This window comes from Python bivittatus, unplaced genomic scaffold (assembly GCF_059951505.1).
Source record: "Python bivittatus isolate LINGU-HERP-01145 unplaced genomic scaffold, Pbiv_v1 ctg000080_np1212, whole genome shotgun sequence".
Lineage (NCBI taxonomy): Eukaryota > Metazoa > Chordata > Lepidosauria > Squamata > Pythonidae > Python > Python bivittatus.
Genome location: NW_028277035.1, coordinates 82,025,901 through 82,044,321, shown reverse-complemented (window position 1 = coordinate 82,044,321; position 18,421 = coordinate 82,025,901). Strand labels below are relative to the sequence as shown.

Below are 18,421 nucleotides of genomic sequence, written 5' to 3'. Positions count from 1 at the left end.
TTCCTTCAGGATTGATTGCTTAACTGTTATGAATGCTATGCTAACTGGCATTCAGAAGCCAGGTTTTCCATCCAGCTTCAATCTGTGGCCGACCCAAATGGAAGTTTTTATTTTAACTGGGTGTTTCAGCTGTTATGCCATGCATATTTCCTTTCCTGCATCTCCTGTACATTCTTCCCTAAGGATTAGTCTCACAGTGTCATGGAAAGAAAATGGGAAGTAGGATGCAGGTATTCACACCCTTTGTGGCCAGTCAGGCCAAAAGAGAGTGGGAAGACCAGTCTCCCAAGCTGAGTGGACAGATCAGGCTCATTTCTGATCTAGCGTGCGTTCATTCTAGCATATGTCATCCCATTTCTTCATTGATTTCAGTATCTTTTAACCCTCACAAACCTTGCATTTAAACATGCATTTTCTCACAAAGCTTGTGCTTCTCATGGTAATGTACATTTAAGCACATTATCTAAAATACACATCTTAAATCCATGCTGAGGCATTTTTGCTGAATGATACCATTCAGAGAACTTAAGATCCAAAGGACAGCTCTTTTGTGATCTATATATTAGAGCTTTTTTTCCCACAGATACTAAATAATTGTTTCTTGTGGCCAGCAATTTTTTTTTTGGCATATGAATTTGAGGATCTTGTAAAAGCACCCTCAGTTCTTTTGCAAATAGTCCAGTTCTGCCTTCTGACAGTGTAAGGTCCAAAGAAAGCCTATAAAACGCTGAGCTTTAGCAAAGAGGAAGGGGATGATGGTGTGTCATGTCATCATTGTGACATCATTACACAAATGACACAGCTGAACATGTGTGTGACAGATGTCAAAACCCAAGTACATAACTACATCATTTGTGAGATGATATCATGATGTATGTGTAAACATTTTGGTGTCTTTGTGACTTGTTAATTTGTTACAACCTATGGTCAAAACAATAAATGAATTGAATTGTGACTTGTTATGGATGGCTAAGGGACCAGCTAGAATAATCTCTTGGCTGTTTCCAGCTGACAACCCAGAGAAGGGTTACAAATACTTGACATCAGTTTGAAATTCTGCACCTATTGAGACTTTTCTTGTACTAGCTTTTGAATCACAGAGGCAAACTATGTTAGAAAGGTATACTGATGCTTTATATCAAATGTTAAATAGAGCCAGTGTGGTATAGTGGTTAAAATGTTAGACTAGAAGCAAGGAGACCCAGGCTCCAGTCCATCAACCATGGAAACCTACTGGTGGCTTTGGTCCAGTTACTCTCAGCATAACCTACCTCACAGTGTTAATGTCGTTACGAGAACAAAATAGGAGGGAGCATCATGTATGCCATCTTGAGCTTCTCAGTGAAATCTAAATTAGAATATAAATCTAATCAGTTTTCATGGCAGAGAATCCAGATCAATCCTCCATACAGCCATTTTTCAAAGAGCAGTATCAGTTGCGTTTCTTCAAACATTCGTAAATGCACTTTGGTCCCTGTAGCATTCTGCAAGGAAATAGACTGGTGGCCTTCCAGCTGCTACTGAATTAGAACTCCATCACTCACCTTAGATAATGCTGGCTAAGACTGCTAAGAATTGTAGTTCAGCAACTTCTGGTGGGGAAGAGAAATTTGGAATTTGATGCCACTATACCTGTCTCCTACAGATGTGCAGTATTCACATCTAAAGTAAGCAAGGTGTTTTGGATCTGAAGTAGGCATCCTCCCTGTACCAATCAGCTGCTCTTTAAAGGAGCCATATCTTTTCTTAGGTTTGCATGGTATCAACAGGAAAAGACCAGCTTGAGTTCAGCAGGCATGAAGAAAGGAGCGACAGGGAGGTTGCACCCTGTCACCATCTCTGTAATGCCTCCTGATTTCAAATGCATATGTTCCTGAGCATGTGAAGTTACTGTGCATATCCAAGAGGAAGTATGAATCCTTCAAGAAAGTGCCTATAAGCACACTGAGGCTGCCCATCCCAGATCCATGGTACTTTTGCCACCTTCAGATACTGCTAGCAACTAAATACTGCATATCTCTAATATATTCCAGTAATGATCTGGTTGGTATTAAAATTCCTGATGTAGGAATTTAGATGGGAATGGCCATTTGCTACTGCTTCATCCTTCATCAGCAGATGCCCTTGTAATATAATGAAATCTGGCTATCTTGGCTTGAATCACTATTCAAATCATTTTATCTCCAATTTCATTCAGGGTTTATTGCTTATTTTGCAGAAAGGGTAACATGTCTTCCTGCCCAAAGTGTTGCATTGCATAGATCTTTTATATCCTTTGGCGCTATTCCTTTACTGCCTAGTTTTTCCTCTGTTCAGATAAACTTGCCATTCCCATAAAATGTATTCTAAGTATTCTTTATGTTTTACAGACTGATCATTCAGCATCCTGTTGGGAGGGATAAAACTGAATAACATCTATTTTTTTTAAACAGAAAGCCATCATTAGCCATGTCTCACCTGACATCCTTTATCTGTTCAGAGTTCAAGCAGTTTGCCGAAATGACATGCGCAGTGATTTTAGCCAGACAATGCTCTTTCAAGGTAACACCATCTGAATTTCCTGTACCTCTGTAACCTTCTCTCAACCAACAAAAGTTTATAGGGAAAAAATAAGTTCGCCAGCAACTGTAGGGTTTAGGAACTGTGCTTACCTCCAACTGTGCTTGTATTCACCTAAGGGAAGTAGAAACGTAGCTTAAAGGAGGAAACTTTGCTTATTTAATTCATAGTATGATGAGTTCCCAAGACACTGAATTTCCTTCTAAGCTTGGGGCCCCATTGCTAGTGAAACAGAAGGGAGCGGTGATCATCGTTGTTGGCTGCCTGTGTATACCGAGAGCTTGGAGACAATGTGCATTGGCAGCCACTGCTTCCCATGGTTCGGTGGCCTGGGGAAAGATGTATTTTTACATGAAATTATCTGTATGCTTGAGGATCTTCTCAATAGGGAGGAATTCCTTCCTACGCTTTCCCTAAGCTGTATTTGCATCCAGTGTATCCTCTTGCTTAACTGCAGCACTTCCATTAAGTGAAATACCTTTAGTTACATTAGCCTTTTTATAGCTGTCATTGAGGACTCAAGAGATAGTAGATGCTACGTAAATTCTAACAAGCATAGTGTCAGATCCAGGAAGCAGCAAGCTTCTGATTTCCCAGTAGAGGTATAGAGGTGTGTGTAACCATCTTGAAAAGGTGCTCCGGGAAGCCAGGATTTTCTTAAATGTGTGAAGTTGAAAAGCAGAAATCAGAGAATATGGCATTGTATATATTGAAATACCTTGGTGTACATGGAGATTTTTGGATCCTGGCCAGCAGTTTCTATCTATCTATTTATTTATTTATTTATTTATTTATTTATCTATCTATCTATCAAATTTGTCACCGCCCAACTCATTAACAAGCGACTCTGGGCGGTTTACAGAGAAGCTAAAATCAATTAAAAATACAATATAAAATAGTCCTGAATAAATAATAAATAAATATAGTCGGAGAATTGATATTAATTGGCAAGTTGCTCAGAGAGTGTCATTAGGGCGCCAGCCACCCCCAGGATTTATTAATATTCTTGTTGCCCCACACAAGCTGGCATAGCCAGGTCTTTAGTCCTTTCCGGAAAGCCGGTAGGGTAGGGGCCCGCCGCACCTCTGGGGGGAGAATATTCCAAAGGGCGGGGGCAACAGCAGAGAAGGCTCTCCTCCTGGGCCCAAAAGGAACAAGGTTCAAATTCCCACAAGTAGAAAGCACGCTGGGTGACTTTGGGGCCAGTCCTTATCTCTCAGGCCAACTCACCTTGCAAAGTTATCATACAAATGTAATGGCAAGGAAACTCATAGAGGAAAGGTGGGTGTAGCAAATAAATACATTCTGATTTCCTGATTTCTTCATGTATTACTGAGCAAAGGAGACTGCAGAATCGATGCTCCAACTATTCTGTTACAGAGGACATGAATTGCTTGATGGATTTTTGTCACATACCAAGTCTATCTAAGTAGTGTAATAGGTTTGAAATAAATGGGCCTGTCATGCTGAAAAACGGGAACTGCTAGCTTGCAAGGGAACAAAAGATTCCTTTGGTACAAAATTTAATCAATTAATTCTTCTTCTTTTCATTAGACTTCCTGCCATGTTTAAAATGCACTGCAAGGGATTCTTCAGCCCCATTTTTAATGGGACTGGTAGTAATCTATGTATGGCATAACTCGTTTTATTGAGAAATAAAGTATTTAAATCAGGAAGGATAACTTGTTGACTTCATGGTGTGTATGATACTGCAGCCATGGGCAACAAGTCTGCTTGCAGTGAAGATCCGAAGTAAAGCCTTTTTTTGGTCAAGATCAATTGCTTAATTTTAATTCCAGAAACACCTGGAAGGCCAATCTGGGTCTCCAGCAGTATATTGTAGTTACCTAATACCTGTAATTTCTGTTGCCGCCCAATAGCCAGTTTCTTTATTTACTTAATCTTGTTTAAAAAAAAAAAAAAAAGCATGTTATACTTGGGGAGTAACTTTGTTTTTGTTTATAGTTGTATATCAGTGTTGTCCAAACTTGGCCACTTTAAGATGAGTGGACTTCAACTCCCAGAATTCCCCAGCCAGCATGGCTGGCTGGGGAATTCTGGGAGTTGAAGTCCACTCATCTTAAAGTGGCCAGGTTTGGACAACACTGTTGTATGGAAACAGTGGAAACCTTTTGATGTAATGAACCACTCATTTATATTGTGAGCATCAAAGGGTAGGATCTCCTATCCTGACATATGGCCTGCTTTGTTTAATAAGTAGCATTGTAACAAATCATTACAATTGTTTTCATGGCGCTTATCAAAAATGGTCTCACTGCGTGTTTTGTATACTTAATTGGCACTCAGATTTGACTAGCGAGGCATCCATGTATTTTAAAGCTGATTTCCCCAACCTACAAGCCTCTAGATCTGTTGGGACTGCAGCTTCCAAAATTCCTAACAGATCTAGAGGTTGGGAAAGTCTACTCTGGAAATAACATGGATATAGAGAAGACTTTTGTCGGAAATATAGGAGGTTAGAATTAAGAGGAAAAATTTTTTGGTTGAGGATGAAAATCCAGTTGTGTGAATTTATGAGTTTTAGAAATATAAGTATGGAAAAAGCAAACTTTTGGGGAAAAAACACTTCACAGATCAGTTAAGAATCATGTATTTGTACTACTGTTGTTCTTCAGTATGAGTAATTCTAGTATTTAACAGAGGCTCAATGGGATTTTTAAAGTATTTCTTTATCTTAGATTCTAAATAAATGTTTGGCAAATCTTTTATGGTTTTATAATCAAATCTTTTTCTTCTTCTTCTTCTTCTCTCTTCCTCTCCCTCCCTCCAGATAACACAACTCGAATTTTTGAGGGGACCAGAATAGTAAAAACAGGAGTGGTAAGTGGGATGATTCACTAAAAAGATTATAAAGCATTTTTAACATCTTCTCCAGCAGGTGGCAGCATAGCATAATAAATCTGTAATAAAATGTGGCCTCCTGATTGGAATTCAGAGGTTCCAAATTTTTTGATTCAGTGTTCTGAGCAATCTTTCAACACTGGTTGACTAGGATTATGTCACCAAGATCACACATATTGGAATCACTGCATTATGAGTATGAATTCATTAATGTTTTACAAAATATTTTTTGTAAGCCAAAGATTGCACTGAAGAACATTATAATATGTTAAGGTAACTCTGTGGACTGAATTAGCAGGCAGAGAACACATTATGGGTATTTTATGGCTAATTTTGTTCAGTTCTGTGTGAACCCAAAAAGGATGCTGAGCTTTTTCTGTCTTGTCCAATCTCATGCCCTCCAGATGTATTGAGGATACAGTTCCCCGTTACCACTGCCTATCCTGGTTGGGAATTGCACCTCATCTAGAGGTCATTGAGAGGTTTCTTGACCTTCACTGAAGGAAGCATACATTCAATGTCCCTCCTTATATTTACCGAGAGAAAAGGATTAAGCATGAAGAGAAGATAACACAATAACAGGAACCTCTGAAGAATGTGTGTGGGGTGTATACATATGTATTTATAGTACTGTGCAAAAGCTTTAGGCAGGTGTTAAAAAATGCTATAAAGTAAGAATGCTTTCAAAAATATATATTGTAATTGTATATCAATTTACAAAATGCAAAGTGAGGGAACAGAAGAAAAATCTAAATCAAATCAATATTTGGTGTGACTACCCTTTGGCTTCAAACCAGCATCAGTTCTTACACTTGCACACTTTGTACACTTGCACAAAGTCAGGGATCTTGTAGGATTAGAGTCACGTGTATGATTAACCAGTTATACCAATCAGGTGCTAATGAACATCAATTTCATATGTACGTTGAAACAGTCATTAACTGAAACAGAAACAGCTGTGTAGGAGGCTTAAAACTGGGCGAGGAACAGCCAAACTCTGTTACTAAGGTGAGGTTATGGAAGATGGTTTCATGTCACAAGTCATACACCATGGCAAGACTGAGCACAGCAACAAGACACGAGGTAGTTATACTGCATCAGCAAGGTCTCTCCCAGGCAAAAATTTCAAAGCAGACTGGGGTTTCAAGATGTGCTGTTGCAGCTCTTTTGAAGAAGCACAAAGAAACGGGCAACGCTGAGGACTGTAGATGCAGTGGTCGCCAAGGAAAATTAATGCAGCAGATGGAAGACACATCATGCTTGCTTCCCTTTGACATCAGAAGGTGTCCAGCAGTGCCATCAGCACAGAACTGGCAGAAACCAGTGGGACCCAGGTACACCCCTCTACTGTCTGGAGAAGTCTGCCCAGAAGTGGTCTTCATGGAAGAACTGTGGCCAAAAAGCCATACCTCCAACATGGAAACAAGGCTAAGCAACTCAACTATGCACGAAAACATAGGAACTGGGGTGCAGAAAAAAGTGCTCTGAACTGATGAGTCAAAATTTGAAATCTTTGGCTGTAGCAAGAGGCAGTTTGTTCACCGAAGGACTGGAGACTGGTACAATAATGAGTGTCTGCAGGCAAGAGTGAAGCATGGTGGAGGTTCCTTACAAGTTTGGGGCTGCATTTCTGTAAATGGAGTTGGAGATTTGGTCAGAATCAGTGGTGTCCTCAATGCTGATAAATACAGGCAGATACTTATCCATCATGCCATACCATCAGGGAGGCGTGTGATTGGACCCAAATTTATTCTGCAGCAGGACAATGACCCCAAACATACAGCCAATGTCATTAAGAACTATCTTCAGCGTAAAGAAGAACAAGGAGTCCTGGAAGTGATGGTTTGGCCCCCACAGAGCCCTGATCTCAACATCATTGAGTCTGTCTGGGATTACATGAAGAGACAGAAGGATTTGAGGCAGCCTACATCCACAGGAGATCTGTGGTTAGTTCTCCAAGATGTTTGGAACAACCTATCTGCTGAGTTCCTTCAAAAACTGTGTGCAAGTGTACCTAGAAGAATTGATGCTGTTTTGAAGGCAAAAGGTGGTCACACCAAATATTGATTTGATTTGGATTTCTCTTCTGTTCGCTCACTTTGCATTTTGTAAATTGATAAACATAAACAATTACAATATATATTTTTGAAAGCATTCTTACTTTACAGCATTTTTTCACACCTGCCTAAGACTTTTGCACAGTACTGTATGTCTTAGAGTTTACCACATTTAAGTGTAAAACATGCTCACAGCATTCTGGACTAAGTTCCTTCTTCATCTGATTGATTCTTCCAGTTGCTGTGTGGCTTTTACCAAGTTATTTATTTATGGCTATCCATTCTGTACTAGTAGATTGAGCAAATCTAGCCATTAAAATACATATTAATTTGTGTAAAGATTAACTTCAGCATCTCTTTAGCAGTGGTTTGGATTTTTGATATTCCTACAAGGTCATCATTTAGCTGTCCACTCTGAAATATAATTGTGATGGCATGATTTCAAGGTACTTAACATGGATTATATAGCCTCATTTAACCCCTCTTTTATAAATTCAATTAAGATGGGCAAAGCATTGTAAAAAGATGGATCTTTTCTCATTAAGCTAATGTTGATGCCATGATTAGGGACACTGGAGTCCTTGTAAAATTAATTTGAAGTAAATAACTTTAAGGTTTATTCTGATTTAAATTCATCCCAACTGCTGGTATTGATGTTATAAATGTATGCAACTCACAGCCAAGTACATATTTCATGCTAGCATAGTGAATGGATAACCCTCTGCAAGGCAATGGTGTAAGACAGTCTTCCCCTGTCTAGTACCACCCAAATGTAATGGGGCTACAATAGTCGGGGTTTCCAGCCAGTCTAGACACCATCTACAACAATAGAGAATTCTCAATTTGGAGTTCCACTGCTGCAACATATATAGAATAATTTCTTTCAGAGTTATAGTAGAGCAGTTCTATGGGTGAAATACATTTGGAGATCTGTTACAGTTCATGTTAATGATATTGGCAGTAACGAAGTTAATTAATTAACATTTTAACATTTTCCCTCCCCGTTTTCTTTTATTTTTTTTTAATCCTGTCTACATGCCATTCTTTTAAAGTGTCAAGGTTTTTTAGTGAAGTGCAGTATACTAAATTAAAAAAAAAATAGAGAGAACATGCTGCCACAATCTTAGTTTGGTAGTGTAATTATACCAGTACCATTTCCTGTTTTGGAGCTGTATCAACTTCCTATAGATAACTTAACTCTCCTTTAATTGGAAGCTATGAGCACGATACACCAAAATATTTCAGTGAAGTAAATGAAGATTCAAGGCAACTTGAATGTTACTGAAGAAAACTCTAAAGCTATTAATATTATAAACTGCATACCTTTTAAGAAGCCATTTATTCAATTGCTGTATACTGAAAATATTTGCTCAGGAAAAAGAGAAAAATAGAATCCATCCATCCATTCTGTGCATACTTTATAAACATATTTTACAAAATGGAACACAAATGGAAACCACCCTATCATACAGGAGATAATGCAGCATTCTGTAATTTAAAAGTTGCTCAGATCTGGCAAAAGATATTTGCCATTCCCAGTCAATCTAAAATTGTTTTCCTAGGTCCCGTTTATTTCTATAGGGAAGATGTAAGCATGTTTTTCATAACTGGCTGTTGGGATAGAAGAAGAGCTAATGGTAGACTCCCTTAAATGCAATCTTTTGACTGATTTAGACTGTGATTCTGGCTTCATTTCCCTAGAGGTCAGCCCCAGTGAATGTAATGGGTCTTCATTTTAAGTAAATATGCTTTGGATTGTTCTCTTAATCTTTTAGATTAAAGTAATTGTATCTGTAATTTGACAGCAGAAGGGCCTCTTTCAAACATAATAAGCTGTTTTATGTCTTCTGTGTTGTTTGTCTTGTCAATTTTGTATGGCTGCCAGCTAGCTTTAACTACAATTGTTTAAATATACTTGTCTTATTTAAACAGAATAATGGGCAGAATGGAGTGGTTGGAAAGAAAAAGAAAACAAAAGGAAAAAAGAGCCGAGGTAGCATGTCAGGTACCTCTACTGATGCTCTTTCTGCTGTGTTTTCTTCTCTTGTTCCCCCTGGTGATTTCTTCAAGCCGACGGCTTCTCCAGCACCTTCAGCTGACATGGCTCCCATCAGTTCTGGGTCTTCTACTTGGACTTCCTCAGGCCTCCCCTTTTCTTTTGTGTCCATGGCAACTGGGATGGGGCCTTCCTCTAGTGGGAGCCAGGCCACGGTGGCTTCAGTAGTCACCAGCACCTTACTGGCTGGCCTTGGATTTAGTAGTAGCGGCATTTCTTCTTTTCCTAGTACTGTGTGGCCAACACGGCTCCCAACCTCTGCCTCTACTAATAAACAGTCGGCCAGGCCAGTGGTGGCCACCACTGAGGCATTGTCTTCTCCAGGACCAGACAATGATTCTACTCTCACAAAAGACAATGAAGGAGCAGAGGATGGAGAGAAAGATGAAAAAAGTGAAAGTGAGGATGGTGAAAGAGAGCATGAAGAAGAGAGAGAAAAGGATTCAGAAAAAAAAGAAAAAAGTGATGTGACCGAAGCTGCTGAAATACAAGATAATAGTGAAGCTACAAACACCACTCTTGCTCCCAACAGAACTATGGAGGAGGGAGGGAATGAAACTATATCTGATCATGAGCAAAGCCAAAATATTATTCCAACAGGTAGGACTCCTGGAGGAGGAGAAGGAGTTACAGGAATAGACACTCAGTTCAAAACAGTCAGTTCCACCCAAGTGCCGACACTATTCATAAATGAACAATATACTGGTGAAATTCCAAGAAGACCAGAAACAGCATCAACACCTTTACCAAAAGATAACAGATTTATTACCATTCATCCAGGTGAGTTGTTTTTGTGGAAGTAGTTTGATTTTTTTTTTATCACAACAAAAAAATCAATGCTTTTCAACTATTATCAGTTTGGGGGTTCATACTTTTATGTTATCTTATCTTAGAAAATATAAGTACCCGTTTCATATTTTATAACAGAAACAAATTTCCATACTGTGTTCCTAACAATACATTTTTATTGCATATATTAATTGACCAAGACAAAGACTAATTAGAAAAAAATAATAAAGGTTACATATATTTATTTGCTGAACAGAAAGTTCTGAAGCTTGGTATGTTTCTTCAGTTTCTTCTAATACGTTATTTGTATAGCTTATTGAACTTTTCCTCATTTCAGGTTTGCTCTTGCATTTATTGTGTTATTAATATAGGGTTATTCCTGTAAGATACAAAAATTATTTTCACAAAGCAGTCTTCATTTTAGTAATTTCAGTTACTACTAAATACAAGTCTTAAGCTTTTAGAATAATGATGGATAACATATTGCCATTAAGAAAATAGGAATAATAGTTCAGACTGAACAGTGGTGGACAGAAGAGCCCTAACAGTTGCCAAAAAATCAGAAGACTTCTTTGAAGAATCCAAATTAGAAGGAAAAATAGACCAATGACCAATGAGTGTGTAACAAACGGGGATGTTGAAGTATAGCTGGATTAGTATAAATGAAAAACTTATGAATAAGAGAGGGAAGACTTCCAAACAAACAGTAAGACTATTGGACGACCACAGTGGAAGAGGCAGGCACACTCATGGATGACAGGATAAATGTGTTCTTTACATTCATCTAAACAAGGAACTGTATAGGAGAGAGCTATTCTTGGGAGATGAATTGGAAGAAATGTTGTTCATCAAAGTAGCCACAAAAGAGATTTTGAAGGATGCTCACAGATTTAAAAAAGGGCAAGTCAAGGGGACTAGATGGCATTCTAAAAGAATTGGTCTATGAAAATGGCATATGGGCTCTGGCATCCAAGCTCCTCCTTCTGAGTCTTACTCATAGACATGCACATCCCTTTAACTGCCTATAAGTTTCATGTAGTCTGATCAGTCTATGGGGCTGATTATTAAAAGCCAAAGGTGAATATGGTTTAGGTAAATGCATGATTCCAGGAAAGAGTTTGATTCTGTAGAGCAGGGCAAAGAGTAGTTATTGAATTCCTAGTAATAATTAACTAAAGCCATGCCTGAGGATCTATGGATGAAATGACATCAGCCCAGAATATCTGAAAGAAGTATATGTGTCTTCAAAATACAACCCAGTCTTTGTCACTCTGTACGGAAGTTGTAATGAATGTAAGCAAAATTTGCATCACTGCTAATAAACCTCCAGAGGGCAGAGTAGGTTGTCTTGTAATGAACTATACAAATATTGCTGTTTCTCCCCCCCCCCTCCCCACCCTTTTGTTTTTAGACTGTCTGCTTATAGCTAGAAAAGTATAAGCCATTTGGTGACATTTTAGATCGGGATTCTCCAAAGTGGTCAATATCAACCCCCAAGGGTCAACAGGACTATCCAAGGAGTCAATAATGTTGTTGTGATTACTATTAATGTAGCATTATTTTCATATAATGAATGTTTGGGGGTCAGTGAACAATCTGAAAGTCATGAAGGGGTCAGTGAGCTGAAGAGTTTGGGGGGCCCTGTTCTAGACTGACGAAGGTGTGCTTTCCATAAATTTTGAGTAGTGTCCAGTGCTAAATAATTATTACATGAAAAGCACATTATAGCCACAGCCTCCAAAGACATAAGCATATTACTATTCTGAGTTTAAGATGATCTCCTCCAAAAAGAAAGAAGCTGAGGGCAGGGGTGGAGGGGGGGAAGCACTCACAAAAATCCTATCCAGTGTCCAATTTACCACTCAGTAGAACGATGGCGAAAACCTCATCTTTCTATTGAGTTATTATAATACATTTTAAACAATGGCTGACATGTTGCAGTCTTGTTCTCCTTATGAAAAGGTGCCACAATCTTATCAACCTTGTTTTTTTGAAGGCTGATAAATCTTTAAATCTTAGGATCCACTGGGGGAAATGTTGTTGTTCCCACCACCTAGGAAGCAACGGATTTCAGCACATCCATCAGGCAACAATGAGCTTTCGGGCTGAATGGCCAGGGCCTAGCTGTTCAGGGTCTACTTGGATTTCAGTATAGTGTTTAAAACACTGCAGTACGGTTTTTAAAATAAGCTGGAGTTTGTGCAAAAAACTTTGGAGATAACCTCATTAGGATAATTAAGCATCTGTGCATGGAGGAGGTCCCCCTCTTTCTCCATATGTGGCAAGAATTATTAAGTTATCATTTCTTGTCATTCTTGAATATTTTTGCAGTGCAGCTTGTAGAAGCCTGCAGCCACTCTGGCAGTTTGCATGTAGGTAAACAAAAGAATCAGACCAGATTTTGCTGGCAGACTGTGTACACATAATATGACACTAAAGGGGGGGGAAAGGGGTTGCCAGTCTAAACAGGAAAAACATACTAAGGTGTACAGGGAAATGAGAGCCATACCTGTGACTAAATGGACAAGGGCTTATTTTATTGCTTCCTCTCATATTACAGTGAGTATTCAGCATTTACAGGCTTGTAAGACTCTGAAATGTCTAGGATTGTACTGAATGGTTTCTGCGGTGCTGGAAGCCACCTATCTTGATCTACTTCTATTTCACTGTTTATTAATTAGGACACAGAATTTCATCTATTGAAGAGGGATCTCTGGAAAAATGGATCTACTTGGCTGTATTTTGGATCCTAGTAATCTCTCATTCCATGCCTTCTATCTTAATTCTATTCCCTTAGAATTAAGCTTGTTTACTACCCTTATGTTTTTGGGGTAACCAGGTATGACTGAGGGAGGTTTTTATTCAAGGAAATATAATGGTGGTTTTCTGCATTGATCAAGTGCTCTGCTAAGTGCTATTATGTATGTAGAATAAATTCATGTTTGGCCCTGTGAGAGGTTAGATTCGTAGTGTTATCTAATACCTTTTTGATCTTTGTCCATAATGCTAGAGCATCTTGAATGGTCTTTCACAATTCTCTTCACTGGGATCCACAGAGGGTGAAAATTATTGAATGAAGTTTTCTTAGGGCCCTAAGTGGAAAAGTTACTAATTTCACTTTGTTGACAAATAGTTGTCAAAGTGTTGGTGATCATCCAAGGTAGAATTCTCTGAGGCCGAAACACTGTGTGCATGTGTGTGTGTGTGCGTGTCTACGCATACATACATACATTCATACATACATACATATATTCATTCTCCTCCATTCTCTTCCTGGGATGAATTCCAAGCCAGCAAAAGGCAAACTGAATTAATGTACCAGTGACATATGCCATCAAAAAGTGTTTGCATTCCTTAGCAAAACTGGAGTTTCCTCACCCTTAAAAAATGGGCAAAGTTACAAAAAACGTACAGGATATTTATTTATTGCCTCTGAATTGTCTTTATTTAAAATTGAAAACTAAAAAGGCTAGGCTTTTATTAATGTTTGGCTGTTGGAATGCAGAGATCTAGAAAAAAGCATGCTTTGCTGTTTATTTCACACATTCTTTTGAATATCCTACAACAGGCTGCTTTTTTTATAGGTTTGTCAGTGATGGACCCATGTTGGGAGCCCGAGGGGACCTCCAGCAACTTCTCCAGGAATTGTTTTATATTCTTTGTTGTATTATCTCTATATGCATGCTAAAATACTATCAGATTTGTTTTAGAAAAGCAATTGTCACCTATGTCCACCAATGTAAATGTCATGTTATGTTTCTCTCTAACTTTCTTTCAAGATATATGTTTGTGGTGTGTGTGTGTGTGTGTGTGTGTGTGTAAACAGGTATAGAGATAGAGATGTATTGTATAACCAGAAAGGGTTAGGCCTATGTCTCTCATAGCAGTGGCCGTGTGGCATGCTTGGGGGCACTCCATCTGGAATGCCAGCAAATAGAGTTTTTGCTGGCTTGGGCTGTTCCCCACTTTCCTCAAAGATGCAGTTCTCATAGCTGAGTCCACACAGGCCAGAGACTTCACATCCAGGTGTAACAGGAAGCTCCCCTCCACACACACATGCTCCACCATGTTTGCAAAAAAATGTCACACATAAATTTTAATTTTGAAAAATTCAAGGAGGCCAAAAGTAGCAATGCTTCTGCTTTTGCTGCTGATGCTGAAAATTGGTGACATGTTTTCCTGATGTTTTGAAGCAGAAGACACATGAAAATGGCAGTATAAGGCCCCAAATGGGTTTACTATCATTTTAAAGAACATTGAAAACATCTGTAGCAGCCTTTAAAACAGGGAAGCAGTTGGGTTTCTCTCATCAAAGAAGCCATCCCCTGATTTGATAGTATTAAACTATTTCCATCCAGTCTTCCAACTTTTTTTTTTTTTTTAGGAAGGATTGTGGAAAAAGGGGCTGGACTACCTGGGATGAAGGAGTTTATTTTGTTCCTTTTTATTCAGCATTGAATAGAGGAAATGCAGCTCTTCTGGTCCTGTTTAGAGTTCTCACTGGCATTTGATACAGTTGACCCTAATATCTCCCTGAATTGTCTGTGAAGTATGGGAGTTGGGGCACTGCAGTGGTTCTACTCCTTCTTGACTGGGTAGTTCCAGTTTATAAGCCTGCGGGATGAGTGATCAAACTCCTGATCACTATTATATAGGGTGCCATAGGGTTTGGCTCTCTCCCCCATTTTTAAACATCTATATGAAACCACTGGGGCAAGTCATGCAGGGTTTCAAGTGAGGTGTCATCAATACATTGATGATAATCAATCATATATCTCCAATCTAGGCCAGGCAGCATATGCAACAGAGGTCCTTACTTGATATCTGGAGGCAGTGAGGGACCAGATGAGACAAAGCTAGTTGAAATTGAATCCCAGCAAGATGGAGTTGCTATTGTCAAGAAACCATTTGAGGTCCCTTATACAGACTCTTGGTAGAGTCTCACTCCCCCTGAAAGAACAGATCTATGATTTGAGGATCTCATGGTTTACAGACTCTACTAGATTGGCAGATGGAGTCTGAGGCTAGGAGGACTTTTGCCTAGCTTCGGCTGATCTACCAGCTGTAGTCTGTTTTATAGTTGGACTGGGAGGCCCTAGTGACAATTACTCATGCTATTACAGGTTTGGACTACTGCATTGTAGTCTACTCAGGGCTTCCTTTGAGTATGGCCCAGAAACTATGGTTGGCACCAAATGCAATAGACATGGTGTTGGTGGAGAGGACTGCATCAGTGTGGCAGCCATATTATGGCTGTTACATTGGTTGCTAGAGACTTTCTGAGGAAACTTCAAGATGGTTATATTAACTATAAAGCCATATATGGTTTTGGGCCCAGGTTACCTACAGGATCATCCCCAAATGGAATCTGCTGTTGTTGTTCACTAGGCTCAGAAGAGATGTTGTGATCCCTTTGCCCAACGATGTGAAAGAGAGCCACAACCAGACTTTTTCAGGACTAGCCTCATCCCTCTAGAACAGTGTTTCTTAAAGTGTGGTCCCTGTCCCTCAGAGTTCTAAAAGTCCACCAGAGTTTTTGTTTTCTGAATGCAACAAAAAACTGGCTTTTTCAGCAAGCATTTGGGGATTGATTTTTCTTTTCTTTTTTTGCATGAAGCCATTTTAATTGTTTTACACTATGTTTAATGAAGGGTTTTTCATTTATTGTTTTAAGATATTTACTGATGTTGACCACCTGGAATTTATGGAAGAGATCAGGATACAATATTTTGCATAAATAAATCAGTAGCTTTTAGCTACAAACTATTAATGTAGGCCTTCATTGCCACCTAAAGTTACTCCAGGGATTTAGGTGGTATGCAAATAAATAAATAAATGTCTTAAAATTGAGGATGGTGTTTTGTTTCCATCATATGGAATATTTTAAGCTATTTTTTTAAATATATAGGCTTTAATCATTCTTAATAATTTAAACTCAGCTATTTAGCAGAAGGTAGAAAAATATTGAATGGCTCATGAATTCCCAACACTGTTCTACACGTGCATATTGGAAACATACATTTCATTCTACTGAAAGAGACTTTCAAATGAATGTATTTATGATCACAGTTGCAGGCACACAAGACATTTGAGAAACTTCTGATTTCAAGCCTGAATGGCAATACTGCTATACTTTTATAATTCAAAACCCATAAATGTTTTATCCTAAAATCCTATTTCTTTCTTTTTTTTAATTACTCATAACTTTTCATAGCCTTAATCAAAATAGCTCTTTTTAATGATTGGATTAATTATTTCTGTGACTAAGGAGTATAAACCTGCCCCAGACTGGTGTCCTCTAGGTGTTTTAGAATCAATTCTCACTGATCTCAGACATTGTAGCCAATGATAAGAGAATGTACTCCAAAACATTTGGAATGTATCGTAATATCCATTTGTGGTCTACTGTTGCTGTAAATGATAATTGGTGTCTTCATATTTTTATCTGCTGGGACATTTAAGAAAGCAATCCGTAATTAAGATTTCAAGTTGTATTGCTTTGAACCAGATGTTGACTTTAGTCTGTGCAAATAAACAGAGCATATTACAAACACCATTCTGTGCTACAGATGATAAACAGACCTTTAGGGATGACTAATGGGATTATAAAGTGAACAAATTGTGGGCTATCTTGCATTATAAGAACAAAGGTAAAGATCATGTTAATGAAATTTGGAAGACCCATCACAATGGCTTCCCTACCATTATCCAAATCATGCCTCCACCCCCATAAAACATTAGCTAATCCTGGCAGGTTCCCTTTAATCCACAGAGTTTTTTAAGATATCATATTCTCTGTTTAGGTATTGTCTGCTAATGGTTAATCTCACCTTCATTTGTCTCTTCCAAATTCTAGTCATCCTCTAATCAAATCCTATTCTCTTCCTGAATTTTTCTATTGCTTTATTGCTTTTTTAAATTTTATTTTATTTAGGGCATGTTTGTAGCAGGAAGTGTGTCAATTTTGTTTGAAACTATATTGCTGTCAGTGTAATCAGTGCAAAAACCAGGTTTCTGGGCTGGTGTCATAAAGCGCAGGAAACTATTTAACAGCACAGCTGTTTAATCTGAACTATTTAAGGAAATCATCCCAAATCATTGCTTATATGACTATATTCGATATTTACTTTAATTTTAACCTTACCAGAGTAATAGTTCATGTTTTTTCAAGGAACCTTCTAAGTCCCTAATAAGAAATATTCAAACTTAACATTGCACTTAATTTCAGGCCAGGATGATGACGATGGTGATAAAGTTTCTCAAATCCTATTCTCTTTTTGTCCTGCCTACAATTTATACTCTCCTCGCACCATTTTTCTTCCCTCCTAATCTGTGATCTTTGGATCGCAGGCCCTGATAGGTGTACTTCCTTCCATGGGTCAGTAGATACTAAAACTATAGTCTTCTGTGTTTTGTTCAAATGGCCCACTTTGTTTAGCAAAGTTACTCTCTAGTCATTGTACTTAAGGTTGTGGCTGTGAAGACTCTGCTATGTATTTGCAGCAGGAATTGTCTAATCTCATTCTTTCTCCACCTAAACCTGTTTTGGAAGGCCAGACTAACATTCTCCCTGGTGTTTCTTACTAAATCAGCCACTCAAGATCTTCTGAGTTCAGAAGGGATTTATAATTTTTAATTGAATGTGATACCACTTTTGTTTTTTTATAGTATTTGCTTATTCTGACTACATTTTCTTTTTCTTTTAATTTTAATGTTGTATTAGTTTTAATCATTGTCTGCTCTGAGTAGTGATTATATCATTTTTATTATTATAAAATTTCCAGCAGATGAACAATATCGTATAATTAACTGTTTTCTGCTCTGTCTGTATTTCCTTCTTTTCATAAATAGACAGCTCTGTTTCTCTGCTAAGCTTTGCTGCTGTTTGAGAACAAAATCAGAAAACACAAGTAGTAAAAGGATAGGATTGCACAACAGAATTAACTAGAGTTTCTGAAAAACCTTAAACATAAAGCAGTGTAACTTTAAGAGAGTGAGATGGGCAACTTGGTTTAAGGTAATGTCCAACAGAACTCATGCCTTGTGATTTTAAGTTTAATGGATTCAAATGGGTACGAAGAGGCTTAGTATATGTGTT

At 38.3% G+C, this 18,421-nt stretch overlaps 1 protein-coding gene across 8 annotated transcripts in view; it reads left to right on the top strand.

Annotated features, from left to right (window-relative positions):
- PTPRG (protein tyrosine phosphatase receptor type G) overlaps window positions 1-18,421 on the top strand; it is a 610,625-nt gene that overhangs the window by 509,472 nt on the left and 82,732 nt on the right. For 4 of the 8 annotated variants that reach the window (XM_088134427.1, XM_088134425.1, XM_088134426.1 and 1 more), the window contains exons 10-12: window positions 2,433-2,541; window positions 5,351-5,400; window positions 9,549-10,314. In XM_088134427.1, the coding sequence (XP_087990553.1) occupies window positions 2,433-2,541; window positions 5,351-5,400; window positions 9,549-10,314 (925 nt within the window). Of the gene's footprint in view, window positions 1-2,432; window positions 2,542-5,350; window positions 5,401-9,410; window positions 10,315-18,421 lie in introns of all 8 variants that reach the window. The other 4 variants (XM_088134422.1, XM_088134420.1, XM_088134423.1 and 1 more) reach the window with 1 other exon arrangement.